Below are 18321 nucleotides of genomic sequence, written 5' to 3'. Positions count from 1 at the left end.
AAATACATGCCACATATGCCAAATACAGCAATACATGTCATAAAAATACGTAAAATCAAACTTAACTACTCATGGGGGTGGGCGGGGGGGGATATCCTCCTGCCTGCCAGGGCAGCAGCAAAGATTAATGCATTAAAGTTAACAGTAGGCTCAGCCAGAGGGCGTTTGGTGCAAAAGAAACAGTAGTATGAATATTTTTAATAGCGGTCTGGTCAGTGTGCAACACACAAGGCAGTTACTTGTAGAAACGTAATCCACCTTTTCTGCTGCTCTTCACAGGGAGAACTTAGTAAGGGGTAATTGAGAAGTTACACTAACATTTTCTAGGATCAAACTTAGAACCCACAAGAAGTGACAAAGTTAATACATATAATTCCCCCCCAGTGACCCTGCGGGATGAGGTGCCAGAAAAGGAAAGATTTCCTTCTTCTTGGGCGGAGAGGGGCAGATGGGGAGGGATCTGAATTAAGGAAAAGTAAGACAAATAAACAGTCTATTGGGGGAGGGGGGTAAAACCTGAAGCAGAAAGAGAAAGGGGGACGGAGAGAACGGAGAGGAATAAAAATCGGGAAGGAAAACGAACAAGAAAGCAAAAATATATAAGGGTGGTGAAACCTGAGGACCTGACAAACGGGAAGGAAGAGTAAATCAACTAGAAGATACAACCCTGGGGAAATGAAGCAATGGTCAGAGAATGGCCGCGGGGCCAAAAAAACGGTGGGGGGGAGGTGATGCAGGGAGGGAGGGGGCTGACCAGAGACAAACAGGAAAGGCTCAGACCGGGCGGCCAGGGTGCAGGAGACGCCTCCAGGTTTGACAGCCGTCCGGCCCTCGGCAGGGGGGGAAGGAAGGGAGGGGTAGAGGGAGCGGCGGCGCCCAGACAATAGGGGCGGCAAGTTACGGAGAGGGACGCGGGAGGGGAGCGGGCCAGAGACAGACACCAGCGCTGGGGTGTCCCGGGCGGCCAGGCGGGGGCCAGGCGGCCTCCAGGCCCTGCAGGCGCCGCCGCCTCTTACCGACTCGGCCTCCTCTTTGCACAGTTGCCGGGCTATCCGGGGCCGAGCCGGGGCGCGAACAGGACGGCCAGCCCGGGACTCCGCCTCCGCCTCCTCCCAGGCAGCGGTCGGGGACGGAGCAGGAGCGGAGCGGAGAGAGCTGGGGCCGCAGCGCGGGGTCAGGCTCGAGGTCGCGCGGGAGGGAGCAGGTCCGAGCCCTCAAGCCCGCTCAGTGTCCGCTGCCATCGCCTCCTCCGCCGCCGGCCAGCCCTGACGCGACGCCGGCCCAGACGACGTCAGCCGCCCGCGACGAACCGGAAGCTGGTCTGGTCGCGTCACGTGACGCAAGAGGGTTTGGCCCGGGCCGTGCGGCCGATTGGAGGGCCGCCCTGGGAGGCGGGGCTTTGCGGCAGTTGGCTGACAGCTGGCGGGAGGGGCCCTGGTTACCGAAGGAAGGAACGCGGGCCCCGGGACCCCATTGGCAGTTGTGAAGTGTTTGACCTTTGAGAGGTGAGGACGAAACCCATTGAATGTCACTGTTCTTGATTTGTTGGGAACCAGGTTCTCAAAATTCCTCAATCCCAGCACCCTGGGCAAACTTTTGTAAAGGCACACTACACGCTTTCTTAGATATCCACCCCATTCCACATTAAGAATAGAGCAAATGGTTACTGTTATAAACTAAATAAACGTCTATTGAATGAATGCCTAGTGGCAGGAACTGTGCTGTAAGTACACCACATGACAACCACAATCGCACAATTGTATTCCTTTATAGTCTAGGAGATCCTTACCACACAAAAGGCAAATATTACTAAGACATTCTGTGTGTGTTGCATGTGTGTGTGTGTGTGTGTGTGTGTGCAGCTCAAGAACCTATGGCTAAATCGACATGACTTTCCTAAGAATACACAACTAATGACAGCAGAACTACTTTTCTTGAATACTTACCATATCCCAAACTCTGTACTACGCACAGAAGAAAGTGTCCCAACTTTGGGGAAACCAACAAGTGAACACATTCAAAGCAATATTGAGATAAACATCTTTTTTCTCTTTCCAGTGTGCCACTCTGATTCTCAAGCTTTCTAAATGCAACACTGCATGCAAATAATACATTTATCATGCTTTACAGAGTGCAGATAAAATAGCAAAGTATCACTCTTTAAGCTTCAATTATACTGAGATTGAGTAATTTAAACAACCACATCCATATCCTCTTATTCAACAGACGTTCAATCAGCACTTACTATGTTACTAATAACTACTGAATTACACTGAGGATGGCAATATACGGAAAAGATATGAATAAGACAGTCTCTAGTGGACATTTGTCTTCTTGGTTTTCAGTTGACCAGCATCCGAAATCCCTTTCAATGTTTGGGAAATTTCCCATCATGGTTGTCATTAGTACAGTATACCATATATTTATAGATTCCACATGACAGGATTATACTTTGCACCCTCCTTAGAATTATATGTGACCATTTGATTTGCTTTGGCTAATAAAAGGAAATTGGAAGTGAGTTTTGTCACAGCCAGTTGGTAATTTAAAAAAATCCAGTTCACCAAGTTTTTTGTCTCTGGCACAGCAAAATGCAATTTTTGAGATGGTGGCTGCTCTAACAACCCATATTCTAAAGAGATTATGATGATGCTAATCCACAAGTGATATGTAGTATAAGGAAAAAAATAAATATTTGTTGGTTTAAGCTATTGAAATGTTGAGGTTGTTTGTTAACAGCATAACCTAATGCAAACTGACATATACACCCACCTTATGAGCCTTAGGGCAAAGTCAGCCTCACACTAAATAAGATGAAAGTATAAGAAACTCATGTTCCCTGTTTCCCTTGCGGCTAAAGTGCTATTCTTGGCTATACCAATTAGACTCTCTCACTGAGAACTATATATCAGAAGCTGCTGGTGATGTTCAAAATAAGGAAAATTTTCTCCAGCAGCAGTGGGAATACCAGTTATCAAATTTCTAACCTTCAGCCCAGAGCTAACTAACTGAACCCTGGCAAAATCCCTGCTGACCCACAAACCAATAGGTGAGAAAAAAATAAATATTTGTTGTTTTACATCACTGAAAATTTGAGGTTGTTTGCGATTTAATTAAAATACATAATGTAAAGGCTAGCACAGATTCTATCCAATTTCCACAGTTTGCTGACAATCTATCCTGAACAGATGATTCTTCCATTTTAATTGGGACTTAACAAGAGATCCCTCCAATAATGTAACTTGAAAGAAAATAAATGGAAATTGGGTCTAATGTATCAATAAATGATTCTTGGCTTGAATGGATTGTATAGGTGAGTGTCCTCAATGCAGTCAATACCGTCCTTTAGAAGGCACCTTGGGAATGGGCGGAGGAGGCATATTTTTAGTTGTCACATGATTGGAGGAAGGCATTGCTGCAACTTAATGGGGAGGGACCAGGGCTACTAGACATCCTGAAATGCACAATGCAGCCCCATACGTTGAAGAATTGCCGCAGGTCGTACATGACTTTTGAATGGCCCTCCGAACTTTCACGTAGGTTAAAAAAAGAACTGTTGATCATTTTTGGAGCCTAGAACTCAGTTTTACGCATAAGCACAAAGTATTTTTGCAAGGTTTTAATATGCACTCAGTTTCGAGGAATGAGGCCACTATATAACATGAGGGAAGGCTGTCCTCTTTGTATGAATATTACCAAGATTTTATTGCATTTTTAAAAATCATGCCACCAATGGCAAAGCTACTCATAGTATTTGAGGCACTGATAGAACACACCTATATCACTCTGCATTTTATGTTACATTCAGGATAAATCTAAATTTCCATATTAGCACTTGACTGCTTCATTGTGGCTCTTCGTGAGTCATGGCTGACCACTTACGTACTGAGATAGATATTATTTTTATTGTGAATTACTTTCATAAATGTATTCTTACATTATTGTTATGGCATTGTATTGATTTTTTTAAATATGTGGAGCTTGATTATTTCATTTATGGATTTAATTTCAGAAGAGTGCAGAAGATGTGACATAGTATTAACTCTAAAAAGGGGACATTACGTCTGATAAGACTGATAGAAAACTCATATAGGCTATCATCGCTGCTTTTGACCCTACAAAGTCAACGGTCAGAACCAGGGAAGAGATACAACATACTGTATAGAAAAGTCTGGAGATGACTCCCCAGCCATACAGTGAAGCTATGCATCACTATGTCCCCTCTTCTCTAGTACCCAACACACCCCTTGTCCAGATGGTAAATGTTAGCCATCAGACACTTCATCTCCAAATTTAGAAAGAAAGAACTTACAGCTGTGTTTGAGTGGAACCAAACAAGCAGTGGGCAAATTATCTTGAAACAAGGGTCCTTAGGCAGAAATCACTGAACTAAATTTCTCCAACATTAAAAATATGAATATGGAACCATAATACCCCCTGGAATATTTAACAACTGTATATACCTATTTTAAGGGGAGAAGTCGTTACTAAATACCAGATATTCCTTCATTACATGCAAAACACAGAAATCTATTTTGTGTGTTTGCTTTAATATGTATAATCAGTGAAGAAAATCAAAGCAATTTAAAGATTCTTTTAAATAGACTAGTTTAGTAGAAACCTAACCTGCTGCAACAGACACCCTTGGCATATCTACCTATTCCATTTTAAAATCTTTGAGAATGGCACTAATAGCACATCCTTCACCTGCCAAAGACCTTAGTTGTCTTGTCTCTCTAGCACCATATCCTTTTACCAACTGACCAGAAGTGATAGTTGTTCCAGAATTAATCTCTGGCAGTTGAGCTCCTAGACCAGGTATGAACATGACAAAGAGATATCATCTCTCTCATATGTTCACACACAGCATTCTGCTCACATTCCTAAAGTATTATATTTCCCATTGAATATGAAATCAACTCTTAATTCCTCAATGGCTTTTCCCGTTTGTGATACTGGAACAAAGGATGGGCTCTTCACTTTCAGCTACTATGTTGATACTTCGAAACTCCTCTGATTCTGGTCATTGTTGTTTACTGTTATCACTTCCATGAACTCTCTCAGTGTTTCTCAACATTGGTCCATCAATCATCTGCATTAGATGCACCCAGGCTGTTTGTTAAAATGCAAGTTCATGGGCCCTAACCTGTATCTTGGTCTTAGAGACCGGAAACCTGTATTTTAAAAGCCATCCTAAATCATTCCTATGTACACGGAAGTTTCAGACCTGCAGTGTGTTAGGAGTCTTGTGGTTGCATGGGACTGAAATTCAAGGCAAACAGGCTTAAGCATAAATGGAATTTATGTTTGTGGAATTAAAAACGGATGCGGTATGTTTTGCCTTCTGATTCAGGGATCAAATGATAACATCTTTCACTCTGCTTCCTGTGGGTTGGCTTGATTCTTGGGATCCACATCCAGGCCCCCAACAACTTCAGACCCATCACTGCAACATCCTAATGAACATAAAAACAAGTCCTAGAAGTCATTCTCTCATTGGCCTAGATTGTCAGGTGCCCAATTCTGAACCAAGCATGGTGGCTGTGGGAATGACTTATACTGATTTTTCTTGAACCTGGGTCCAATCCCCAATCAGGCAGGTGGAAGTGGAGACTGGCCCCAACCTCAGGGACTGAGAGATGGGAATAAGTGGGTCTTTTAAAGAAAATTGAGGTGCTGTTACTTGAAAGAAAATGGGAGCCAGACAACAAAAACAACTAATATTCATTGCAACTGGCTTATACTGACTGTAACTCCAAATGACAATTTATAGCCATTCAACAAAATTGAGTTTACTCTTCTTGGTTTGTAAAGATAGAAAACCAAGCCAAATGAGAGGCAAATCTAGTAAGAGTTTGACCTAACATTCATATTCCTAATTACTTAGGTATTTGCTTTCACAGGCAAATCTCTGCAATGTAGAACACTCTGCTGGGGATTGTTAAAACTGGGGGAAGAGAAGGTAGGCAACAGAACATAGCAAGCATACAAATTGACAGTTAACCAAATAGTGAACACTTTTAACCTCTTGGTGACCATTATTTTCCTTGTGAATGGAGCTAGCCACAATTCAGTGGCATTCTCAAACATGGCAGACCGCATGCCTGCGTGCACTCATTCTTTTATCTTTCAGGTACTTGCTTAATCACTCAACAAATGTTGAGTGATTTCTGCTTAATACTAGAAACTGGGTGATGCAGAGTGAGAGAACAGGAAGAAAAACAAAATGAGGCATCCAAAGCTAAGGGAACTTGCCGTGATGGAGAGGTGGATACAGAAACAACAAAGTACAGTATGAAGGTAAATATGAATCATTTTGAAATAGAGATACTGTAGGACTGTGCTCATTCTGACTCAGAAAATCAAGGAGACTGCATAGAGGAAGTGACATTTGAAATACACTTTGAAGGATGAGTAAGCTTCAAATAAGATTCTATACAGACTCCAAAATTATTATTGTCCTATGGTTCTTTACAGTTTTTTTTAATTGACGTATAGTTGATGTACAATATTAACTAAGTTACAGGGGTACAATATAGTGATTCACAATTTTTAAAGGTTATACTCCATTTATAGTAAGCATAAAATATTGGCTATATTCCCCATGTTGCACATTATAGTCTTGTAGCTTATTTTACACGTGTTTATAACTCTTAATCCTTACCCTTATATTGCTCCTCCCCTTTGTCTCTCCCCACTGGTAACCACTGGTTTGTTCTCTACACCTCTGAGTCTGCTTCTTTTTTGTTATATTCACTAGTTCTTGTATTTTTTGGATTCCACATATAAGTGATATCATACAGTATTTGTCTATCTCTGTCTGACTTATTTCACTTAGCGTAATGCCAAGTCCATCCACATTGCTGCAAATGGCAACATTTCATTCTTTTTTATGGCTGAGTGGTAGTCCATTATATTCCATTCCATATGTACCGCATCTTCTTTATCCACTCATCTGTTGATGCATACTTTTTATAGTTTTGATTGAAGCTCTGACAAATAAAAAACAGCATTCTACTTCCAATTCTTTCCCACAGCGTTTATTGAGCATCTGCAATGTGCCAAGTTCAGTGCTAGGCCCAAGGAGCATAAGGAGGAAAAATCTTATTTCCTGATCATAAGGCACTTAACAGTGTAGTCAAGCAGACCAACACACTAATAGGTCATCCTTATACAGTGTAAGCATGCAGGAATATGCAGGGTTAGGATATGTGCTCTAACTGGTCACTTGCAATTTAACTAAGTGTCTGTCCTTTTGGTCAGGACCAGAAAACAATACCAACATCTCCAAGGTAACTGCCAGACACTCGAGATGAAAGAGAGTTCTCCCCATGGGGGAGGGGAGAGGGCTGGACTGGGGCAGAGAACTTGTTAGCACATGCATTGCCACAGTTCTGCCTTAGTAAAAAAATACTGAGGCAATCCAACTTCGTGGTCAGGTATTAGATTACTTCCTCATTTGTAGTTTGCAAAACATTCAACAGAGCCAGTTTCCCCAAGACAAGGGTAAACATCCTTTGATTTTCTTTATTTTCTTTCCTTTTTATTTATTTATTTTCAGAACTATGGGTATCATGCAGATTATAGGAGGCTATAAATTTGAAGGAAATCAAATCCATTACCTTATTTCTTGCTGTTGTTTTTTAATGGCAACTTAAAATAGAAAGCGTATGAGAGCCAGGGATTTGGAAAAAGACCAGGAATTGGATGTTAGACCTGACACCATCACCAGAGTGGTTGAGGTCTAGACACTTCTCTGATTTTCCTTTCCTCACACGTAAGTGAGAATCTTAAATCTACTTCACAGGGCTGTAATGAGGATTAAATTAGAAAGAACCAGCTGTATGTGTTTTGCAAATGATAATTGATGTACAAATGCCAGGTGTTTCCAAATGTCCCTCTTTCACCTTTCCCAGGGACCCTTATATCTAGTTGCTGTAATCTCTGAGGGTACTCCCAGTTTCACTCGCTGTGATTCCATGAAAACACACATTTTTCTGAAGACTTACTTTGCTTCAAGTCCTGTGTTTGCTGCTGGGGCTTACAGAGATGAGTAAGACGCTGTTCTTGCTGCCAAGAATGCAAGCTTTTATTAAGACTTTATTACTGGGTTTTCACTAATCAGTCTCTCTCGATCCTCCTCCTCTAAAAACTGCCCCCCGCCCCCCAGTTTCTCAATCTATCTCTTGTCTCTCTCCATCTCTCTCTCTCTCTTTAAAAAAGGTATTACCACTGTAATTAGAATATGAACTCTGAGCACACAGTAAGGACATACCTAGAGCATTTTTAAGAGACTACTTGCAAGAATTATTGTACAAATCCTAAAAAGACACAGTAACAACAAAGGAAGTTTGAGAACATTAGTTAAAGACAAATATCATATGATGTCGCTTATATGTAGAACCAAAAAAAGGGTACAAGTGAGTTTATCTACAAAACAGAAATAGAGTCACAGATGCAGAAAACAAACTTATGGTTACCGGGGGGGGGGGGGGGAAGGGGGGAAGGGATAAATTGGGAGATTGGGATTGACATATACACACTACTATATATAAAAATAAATAACTAATAAGGACCTACTATATAGCACAGGGAGCCCTACTCAATACTCTGTAATGACCTATATGGAGAATGAATCTAAAAAAAGAGTTGCTATATGTATATGTATAACTGATTCACTTTGCTGTACAGCTGAAACTAACACAACATCATAAACCAAATATACTTCAATAAAAACTTTTTAAAAAATGAACGAATGTAAAGGCAAATAATAAAAGTATTGTGATGAATCTGTGTTGAATTGTAAGCTCTGAAAATCAGAAGAAATCATTAGAGATTTCATTCTTCTATCACCATCTGAACATGTGATACTCTAGTATTATTACAAGGGAATTAAAGTGAACCAGTTTAATTAAATCCAGATCTATCCTGGCTGGCCATTTTTCTGATTTCTTTGTCTTTTCTTAGTGTATCACCCACAACTGAATTATCATGCTCTCCAAATTTATATGTAAATCCCCATCCCTACCCACATAGTACCTACAGGCAAAATAACCCCCTATTGGCATTCTGGTCTTACAATCTGATCACAATTCATATTGACGACAGCATCTATTACTCACAAAACCAAACAATTTGAAAGTTCTTCCAAGACAGTGTCCATAAATTATGCATACAACACATGACAAATACCCAAGAAACGGGTAATCTGACAAGTTCAAGGTGACAGCAATTAAAAAGAGAGATGCATATGTCTCAAAAGAATTATAGGTAAGGATATTGGCACAGGGAGTTGACAGGAATCAAGTAAATAAGAAACAGTTGACTACGTTTTTGATAGACTGTCCAGCCAAAGAGGTACTAGCTTGGTATCAAAGAGATGATGACAATTTAAAGCTTCAAAGGACCTCTTCCACCTTCCAACTTCCAGGAACGAAAGTAGGCTGAGAAAGTTGCTCAGCTGCCGAGGAAAGCATATTCTCTTATCTCCAGAGGTAGCCAAGGAGAGTAAGGAAAAGGAGTGAATTTTACTTTCCAGAGGGTGAAGCAGGAGCCACAAAACAGTTGCCTGGGTTGCCCCACCCGGGGAGCAGAATCAGGGCCTTATCAGGAGCATTTTCCATCCACAGGATGTAGGACTCTTGCAATGTCTGACCATTCAGTTACAGAATTTCCATGCAACAGCCACTGCTGTGTATCTGCCATTATGCCCCTTTCTAAACAGGAAAGTTTGGGTGGAAATTATTCTGTCCCTCTTCCAGTATTGAATGTTGGGTGTAGGGGGCAAGGTGGTTCAGAAATCTCCATATCAAAAGGAATCAATATAGAAATATTAGAAGACTCTAGATTTGAAATCTGTTGCCATGATTGAATGGCACTGGGGGGTATCCTCTTTGGAAATACATCCTCTCAGCATTTTTGAAAGTGAGAGAGGGAGGTAAATATTTAGGACAGAGATGGAGGACTGCAAATCACATAATTATTTCAAGTTATTCCCTTGCCTCTCTACATACGTCTGCTCCCGTCTCCACTCATTGCCCTGTGACTTGCAGTGCCTCCCCATGGAGGTGTGTACTTACCCCACTGACTTTGAGCTTGGCCACACGATCCACTTTGACCAATAAAGTATGAGTGGCAATTTCAGATGCCAGCCCTGAAGAGAAGTTTTTAGAGGCTTTACGTACTTCTGCCAGCTCTTTTGTTCCCTCTCTGCGTTGAGAAAGACATGTTCCTCATAGGGGCTGATCCTCCAGCCTGGCTTCTGGAATAAAGTCATGAGGGACAGAGCTATACCCAACTTGCAGGCAACATAGGGCAAGATGTGTTGGTCAGATTCAAGCAAAGAAGCAGAACCACCAGGAATGATGTAGAATACGTAACTGTTCGAAGTAAGCATTGAATCTTAGATGACTTTATTTTACTTTTTCAGATATAATTATTATTGCTATTTAAGAGAATTGCTCTTAGAAGGGAAAGAATCTTCTTTTGGTGACAACACAAAGTCTGTGAAAATGCAGTGTGATTGAATATATGTTGGAAAAGAAAACCCTATTGCCAGTTGTTTACCACTGATCCGGCTGTTGGCTCGCAGAAGGATGTGAGTTACCGAAATGAACAGTGTAAACGCACGCAACTGATCATCCTCACAATAGGAAGAAAAATCCTGCTACTTACTGTTTGCTTATAAAGATGCTACAGGGAATGCGTGGTTGCTGGAGGAGGTCATGGAGAGGACGTGACCAAAGGGTGACCCGTGGGCTGGACCTGGCTAATGGGAGGCTCCTCAACCTCTCCCCTGTCTTGGGAATGTTTGTTCTGCCTGCTGTTCCGGCAGTGGGAGCCATTTTCAAGGATGAAGCCTTGAGAGAGTAAGATGTTGTTGGGACCATCTGGACTGAATATGTGACTGAACCCCCTTAAAACCTCTATATAAACTTTGGAGATTCAGGCAGGTGCGTGCAGAGATCTACTCATCTTGCAGCGCCCAAGACAAGCCTTGCAGGTAAGTTCCCTTGTTTATTTAACCTGCCACATACCAACCTGGAGTTCTCTGCCTCTTTCTTTGGTGTCTCCTTGCCCTCTGTGTATGGGGGCCAGGTTGTGAACCAAGAGTGTTCCGGGCCCTCTGAAATTATGTTAGATATACATATTGTATTTTTTATAGTTTCTCTGTGTTAGGTTTTTGAGGGAGAGGAGAGTCTTAGACAATTTTAGACACTGGCGAGAGAGTTTCAGTCTATTTGGCTGTTCTAGGGGTGCTGAACCTGACATTGTAGGACTGTTGCTCAGGATCAAAGGAAGCGGGGTGAGTAGGGACCACTAGAATCCCTGAAGAACCAGCTGGAACATGACTCTGTCTATCACTGAAACCCACGTTGTCCTCTTCCCATCTCTAAACCTCCAACTTCATGGCCGTGGATGCCCTGCTGTGGAGAAACACTCACTTCTGGACCAGGATTTGGGAAGCTGAACGAAGCAGTCCCACAGGGACTGGAGCTTTGGGCCCAGTCCATGCAGTGAGCCAGCAGATCTGTGAAAATTTGTAGGAGTAGCAATGAAGCCTGAGCCACATGAACCTTCCAAGGACCACCATGGCTCCTGATGCATTCTCACTTTCCAACTCTTGCACTAACTGCACTTGTGGCCCATCCTAACCAGGGAATTCTGGGAAGAAAGGGAATTCTGGGACATATGGTCGGCTTACCCACATTGACACATAAAGCCACCACGTGGGACGGTACCTGATTATTGCTACAAGCCACTAAGATTTGGGCTTTGACTTTTACTATAGCATAATTGTGATACAATGGCTGGCCTCTGTCTCCTTCTAGGACTAAGATCATTAGTCTTTCCAGGTGTTGGCCCATGTATATCTTCTTCTGGCCCCCATAAAGTTCTGTGCTATGTGGCAAAGAGCCCAGCCAGACTTAGAAGGTGTCAAATCCTATTCATTCATTATTAAGTGCCTACTGTGCACCAGACATGATGCCAAACGTAGAAACCACAATACCAAACTAGAAAATCATGGTTCCTATTTTCCCAAAGCTCACAGTATAGCATGAGAGATAAATATCAATAAAAACCTGGTCTATTTACCGCAATTGTGATACATGTTCCAGAGGAAAAGTACAGTCAGCTGTGAGACCTAGAACCTGATCTGGGAGGTCAGAGAGGCTGCTCAGAGAAAGAACTATTTGCACCTAAAAGATGAACAGGAGAGACAGAGGCTGGGGAAGGAGATGGCAAGGGGCAAAGGAAATAGTGTGTTCAAAAAGCTTGAGGTAGAACCAAGCTCGAGAAGCTGAAAAAATAGTCACAGTGGTTGAATTCTACAAAGATGGGGTGTGGTGAGGAAATGGAAAGGCTGGAAAATAGGTAGAACTGGACCCCACAGGACCTTGTAGGTATTACAAGAGATTTTGAACTTGATCTGAGAGAGGAGCGAAGGCAAGCCGCTGAAGGATTTAATCAGAGGAGCAAAATAATCAGATATTTACACAGAGAGATCATTCTGGCTGTGGCTTGGAGAATATATTGGAGAGACGCCGGTGACAGAAAGTTGGTACCAAAGTCCAGACAAGAGAAGGTGGCCTCTGGAGCTCCAGAGCTGACAGTGGAGATGGAGAGAGTGTCTTATTCAGAGGCTACAGAGGGGATAGTGTTGAGTCCTCCTAGTTTCCTGACCCGAGCAGTAGAATGGAAGTTGATGTCATTTAATGGAACACAGAATACCAGAGGCGGGTGAGGCTTAGGTAGGAAGGGAGATCATGAGTACTTGAAGGATTTAAATAAGGATGCAGGTGTGTTTATTTATTGTATATAGTATTTTTAAATTAATTCATCACACGCACCAAGTTATATTAGCATTGCCCAAAATGCATTCACTAGCATCCTGCCCATCAAAAAACAGTCCATGAACCAGCAGCGTTTTCACCTGGAGCTGGTTAAAAATGCAGTCTCTATTGCTACCTCAGGTATTATGCTGTTCAGTAGATCTCTAGGACTTATTCATCTTTCATAACTGAAACCTTGTATCCTTTGACCAACACTCCCCTGTTTCCCCCTCCTCCCAGCCCCTGGCAACCACCATCCTACTTTCAAACTCACAGTGGTTGTTGGCTGCATTCTTGGCTTATGGACTCAGGACCACAGTTCCTCACTGGATTTTGAGAAAACTTTCAGATCCTTGCCACATGTGCTTCTCCAACATGGCAGCTTGCTCCATCCAAGTGTGTAAGCCCAGAAGGTTACAGAGAGCCCAGCAAGACAGATGCTGCCATCTTTGTGACCTAATCATAGTAGTGGCAACCCATCACCTTTTTGTCTTATTCTGTTTAGGAGAAGCAAATTATTAGCTTCAGCCCACACTCAAGGGGAGGGAATTCCGTAAGGATCTTTGAGGGCCATCTTTAAAAACTGCCTACCACAGACTAGATGGGCTCGCCTCCTAACAGCTTCCCTTGCCTGGGGGTGTTCTACAGAGGACCCTCCCTGCCTTTGGCCATAACCTCAGGGGGAAAGGAAACCCCAAGAAAGAATGAGATTAACTTTTCTGCCAGCCTGACGACTGGTGCCTCAGAAGGGAAGTTGATTTCCAGAAGACAAATAAGGAATCCATCTTGCACATCTGAGCTAAGGACTCAATTCTCATTATTTTTATCTCATTTAATGCGCCAAGCCATTAAATTTATAATTGAGAAAGTTACAACTCAAAGAGATTAAGTCATAAATCTGAGGTCACAGCTACTATGGCAGGCAGGGTTTGGATCTCAGTCTGTGTGACTCTCCATTACCCAATGCACCTCAGTGTTGCTGGAATGTCTATTTCTTTGATCACTGACAATAGCAGAGATTTGTAGGGACCCAACAGTAGCATCCAGCTCTTTAGCTCTACAAACATATAAATATAAAATTTTGAATGCCACTCACAGAGCTTCTTGGAAAGTCCAACCTTTGGTGGATCAACCTACTGGCACTGTGGACATTTTCAGAAGATCAAGCTCTGGTACTTGATAGTATTCTCAATTTAATAGCATCAGTGCATGATCACCAGTAATGATTTGGACAAAGCACTATGTACTACACTCATACTGAAAATAGCCAGAAGATGATAAGCAAGGTGCTGCTTCTCTGAAAGTTTTCCTTATGTTCTCACAGCTGGGATGACGAGTTAGCTCAGAAGAGCAACCCTCGAGGGACTGTGATGTATCCAGCTGGTCTGATTCACCCCCCACTGCTGGTCCAGGAGACAGCTTTCATCTTCACCATGTTCCTCAGCATGAATGCCACTGACATGAGCCCCACAGGAAGTATGACCTCATTCTGCCTCTCAGCAGAACGGTTGCTCAGGCTGTTTTTTAAAAGAAAACAAGAGCAGTTGTAGGCTGCCTTTCCCAAGAACTACGAGCTCTTCTATTCTAGGAAACAGCCAAAAGAACAAGAGGCTGCCGAAGACAAAATTTCTCTGCAACGGCCTGCACAGGGCAATGTGTGCAGCCATCTTTTAGGAGGAGGACAAGGTGGATTTTCCTTTCTTAACATCTGCACCTGTTGATACGCTGACGCTATTTTCAGCCGAAGAACTGCTAAGTCCTGGATTTCTCCTCTCTCAACCACAGGAAACTTCATATTTCAGTAATTTTTTTTGTTATTTATCAATAGGAAGAAGGGACTGGGAACTTTCTTTGGAAGGAATATGTATGGGCAGATTATTTTTCAGTACAGATGAGTTGTTTTGATGGAACTGGTAGATGCGATCTGTTTCTTGAAAAGTCTTAGAGCTGCAACTGAAGTCTTTTTCAGTGTTACTAATACTTGATTAACTATTAGTTAACTGTAGCCTGTTATAACTATTTGTAAGATGTAGCAGTAAGACCTTGCTTTCTGCTATGCAATTTGTTGGCTTAAAATTAAACTTGATGATTGGGAGTAACTAACATAGGGTAATTTGGGCTGGACAAAAAGTGAAAGGACAAGTGACATACTATTATGTTAGAGGGCAAAAAATATTATTTTATATTCCAAGCCATTAAAATCTATGAATGTCTGCTTTGACTTAGAGATCTTCCAAGGAATGCCAGAAGTTCTCCTGATTTCTCTTAAGGTCTCTGTAAGGTAGGATCTATATTGTCTAACAGGTTTTGTGTATAGTTTATTGAAAGAATCAGTTTGAACTTATAGAATTATTTGGGTTTGTTTTAATGTGTGACAGCTATGAAAACAACCTATTACTAGTTATCACATTTGAAAAACGTGGATAGAAGTGATGAATCAGAAAAGAATTTAGTCTTACCTTACTATGCTACTAGGATAGTGATATACACAAAGTTTAATAGTCATTGGAAAGTAGATCTATGTCATGAGTGGTAAGTGGTCAAAGTTTACCTAATCTACACACTTGGATATGTGTTTAATTTGTAACTGAGAAAGTAAATTATATGTTCAGGAGCACTGAGTTTTGAAATCTGCCCAGTGACATACTATTTTTAGTGCAATGCTGCTTATGCTACTTAGAAATGTCCAGGGTAGTAGCAACTGGAAAAGACCACCAGCCCTCTCTGTAACTACCTGTCAATGGTTTGAAGGGTTGGGTGTTGGACACCAACCCCCTAGCATTGTTTGAACTTGATAATGAAGTTGATGTGTGTTGGATGATGAAAATACAAATACATCTATTTAGAGGGTTCTAGAACCAAACTTTTTTTTCTGATTTCTTAATCAAATAATTAATTTTTATTATTTTATTTTGATTACAAGTCAACCTTTGTAAGTCTAGCCTTCCTGAATAAAATGTTGTGCTTATTTAGAGAAAAAGATTATTTAGATGCACTGAGCAACACAATGGAAAATGTAATCTAAAATCATAGAGGCAGACACAACCTCAGTGGCCCTTCAACCCTGCCTTCAATCCCATTGATCTCTGTACTCTTTCAGTAAACAAATCTGACTAGTGCAATTAGTAGATGCCATCTGTTTTGACTTCATCTTTCTATTTTTAATACGTAATCCACCTTTTTTTAATGTCTTCTGCAGAAAATCTGTAAAGTTTGAACAAGCAGCCTTCCCAAGATGAACCGAATATCTCAACTGATGTCAACACCAGTAGCAAGTAAATGTAGAACTGCTCTACGCAATTATCTTTTGAACGATTAGACTTCTTTTAGCAATTTCCTTGCTTTGATTTTGCTGATACTCATACCATTAACCATCTGTCAGTAGCTCGTGCTTCTTAAATGCCAGTGTTCACTTTGGCAATGATTTTGACTTCATTTCTTTCCTTGAGAGAAATGTGGTATTTTTCCTTTTAGTAGGAAAAAAAAATCACCGTTTTTTGATGCCTGTGCATAAATGTGAAAGGGGATTGTTTATCAGTTACTATTAAGATGCAAAACGGTTGGTCTGTAAAAAAATACCGAATGATTTTGATAGCTACTTGGAGAAAATGTGGGCGTTGTTCAAACGGTAGTGGTTTCAAATTTCTTCCTTCCTCTTGTTATTTTCTCCCCAAACCCTGCTTCTACCCTCCCTCACACTCCTACAATTTTCTCCTTCAAATCCACCAACCCAATCTGAAAGTCTAAACTCCTTTCTTTGTCTTAGATATTTATTGTCAGTAATGGAACCAAGTTTCACTGAACCTGTCTATTAGAAGTATTCACACCATTACTATGCAATATAAAATGCTGCTTTAAAGTTTAGAATATTAATCAAGTACGACTCTCCCCAGTTGAAATCTGTTGCCATGCCTTTGGTTAAATTGTAACATGAATGAATGCATGATCTATTTTTTAATTAAGAATACTCACAGGCGTCATACATTGGAAAATCATTTATATAAAACAAAACTTTATTTTTTTCCACCACTCGTCTTCTGCTCATTATTTTGTAATAGAAGTGCCTTCAAATGCACTAACGAGAGAGAATCTAGGCAGATGATTGAATTCCTCAAATGACTGAGTAAGCTAAAATAACCAGAACGTTGGGTAATTGATTTGGGTTTGGGACAGCTTCACGTAAGATGTTTTCTTCTTCCTTTTCATGAGTCAGTTTGATGCTAATGGCATATCATTGCCTCATCCGAACTAAGGAACCTCTCAAGGAGAGTTGAGTGAGAGAAGAGACAGGAGATAGAAGCCCCTAGATTATGTCTTGCTGCCTGTAGAGACCTGGTGACAAGTTGTGCTCGTCCTGATTCATTGGATGGCTGCACCATTTGGAATCTCTGCTGAGGCTAGAACATCAGCTATTCACACCGTCCACAGTTTGCAATCACGCATGTTGATGCAGTGTGATAAATTTGTACTTCTCTCTCATTTACTTATGCAGATTCTTCCCGGTCTGAGAAAGAATACGCTGTAGAACTGTCTCCCCCATGCATTTTCCCAAGGTATTCCATGGCGCTTTTTGCAAGAAAACTCAATCAAATTCTTTCTGTATGCGTTATTTTGTTATATTCTTGGCTTAAAAATATTGGAAAATCCCTGGCGGTCCAGTGGTTAGTATTCGGCTCTTTCACTGCTGTGGCCTGAGATTCAATTCCTGGTCAGGGAACTAAGATCCCGCAAGCCACGTAGTGCGGGGTATATATATTAGTTTTAGGTTTCATCCAGCTTTGGTATGGAGATATATTTCCAGTCCCATGCACATACAAATTGCAAACTTGCCTAACCTAATAAATGGAGTTTGGGAGGGAGGGAGGTGAGTGTGTGGGCAAACGTGAATGGTTTGTTTGTTTGGTGAGTGGAGAAACTACCGAATACCGATGCATGGTTACTTTTTCTCAAATTGATGTTCTCTTAAATATGCTTTTACTGTCTCGCTTTACAAGAGCCACAAGGGTCTATACCAGTGCACAAGCCAGCCAAATGTCATGCTCCACTAAAACCTGTAGCATCTACCATTTTGTTCACGTTCTGCAGTGAAGTCTCTTTTCTTTTCATTCCTTACTTTTTTTTTCTTTTCTTTTTTTCTGTTTCTCTGTCTGTCTTTTATTCCTCACACAGGTATCAGCCGATGTTTCCTCTAGCATTTTGTGAAACATGCCAGTGGTATAAAGGGATCATGCTTTGATATTAGAACCTGTCCCCTTTTGTAAATTCTAGGCCTCCTACCACTAGCAAATGCATCAGTCAAAGATGAACAGGCGGATCACATGGAAAGAGCACATGCTTTAGAGTCAGAAAGACAGAGTTCAAATCTTAACTCTGCCACTTACTAGTTGTATAAAATATCCAATTTATTTGCCCTTCTGCATCTCTTTTTTTTTTTCCTGCTGTACTATAAAGATAATAATACTTAGCTTTTAGGGAGGTTTGTGAAAAG

At 41.4% G+C, this 18321-nt stretch overlaps 2 protein-coding genes across 18 annotated transcripts in view; one reads left to right on the top strand and one right to left on the bottom strand.

Moving 5' to 3' along the window:
* The window catches only part of PHF20L1 (PHD finger protein 20 like 1), an 82899-nt gene extending 81603 nt beyond the window's left edge, over window positions 1-1296 (bottom strand). For all 9 annotated transcript variants that reach the window (XR_009559660.1, XM_030875844.2, XM_060287645.1 and 6 more), the window contains exon 1: window positions 1017-1296. The gene's annotated coding sequence lies outside the window, so the exon portion shown is untranslated. The remainder of the gene's footprint in view (window positions 1-1016) is intronic.
* Window positions 1297-1383: 87 nt separating this feature from the next.
* The window catches only part of TMEM71 (transmembrane protein 71), a 40660-nt gene continuing 23722 nt past the window's right edge, over window positions 1384-18321 (top strand). For 6 of the 9 annotated variants that reach the window (XR_011376882.1, XR_011376881.1, XM_060287623.1 and 3 more), the window contains exons 1-7: window positions 1384-1505; window positions 6134-6300; window positions 10430-11002; window positions 14158-14634; window positions 15060-15114; window positions 16033-16108; window positions 17326-17386. Coding sequence is in view for 7 of the 9 variants with exons in the window: in XM_060287623.1 (XP_060143606.1) it covers window positions 16069-16108; window positions 17326-17386 (101 nt within the window). In the remaining 2 variants the exon portion in view is untranslated. Of the gene's footprint in view, window positions 1506-6133; window positions 6301-10429; window positions 11003-14157; window positions 15115-16032; window positions 16109-17325; window positions 17387-18321 lie in introns of all 9 variants that reach the window. The other 3 variants (XM_060287621.1, XM_060287620.1, XM_060287622.1) reach the window with 3 other exon arrangements.

This window comes from Globicephala melas, chromosome 17 (assembly GCF_963455315.2).
Source record: "Globicephala melas chromosome 17, mGloMel1.2, whole genome shotgun sequence".
NCBI classification, from domain to species: domain Eukaryota; kingdom Metazoa; phylum Chordata; class Mammalia; order Artiodactyla; family Delphinidae; genus Globicephala; species Globicephala melas.
The sequence above is the reverse complement of the archived record's forward strand: the minus strand, read 5'-3'. Positions and strand labels throughout refer to the sequence as shown.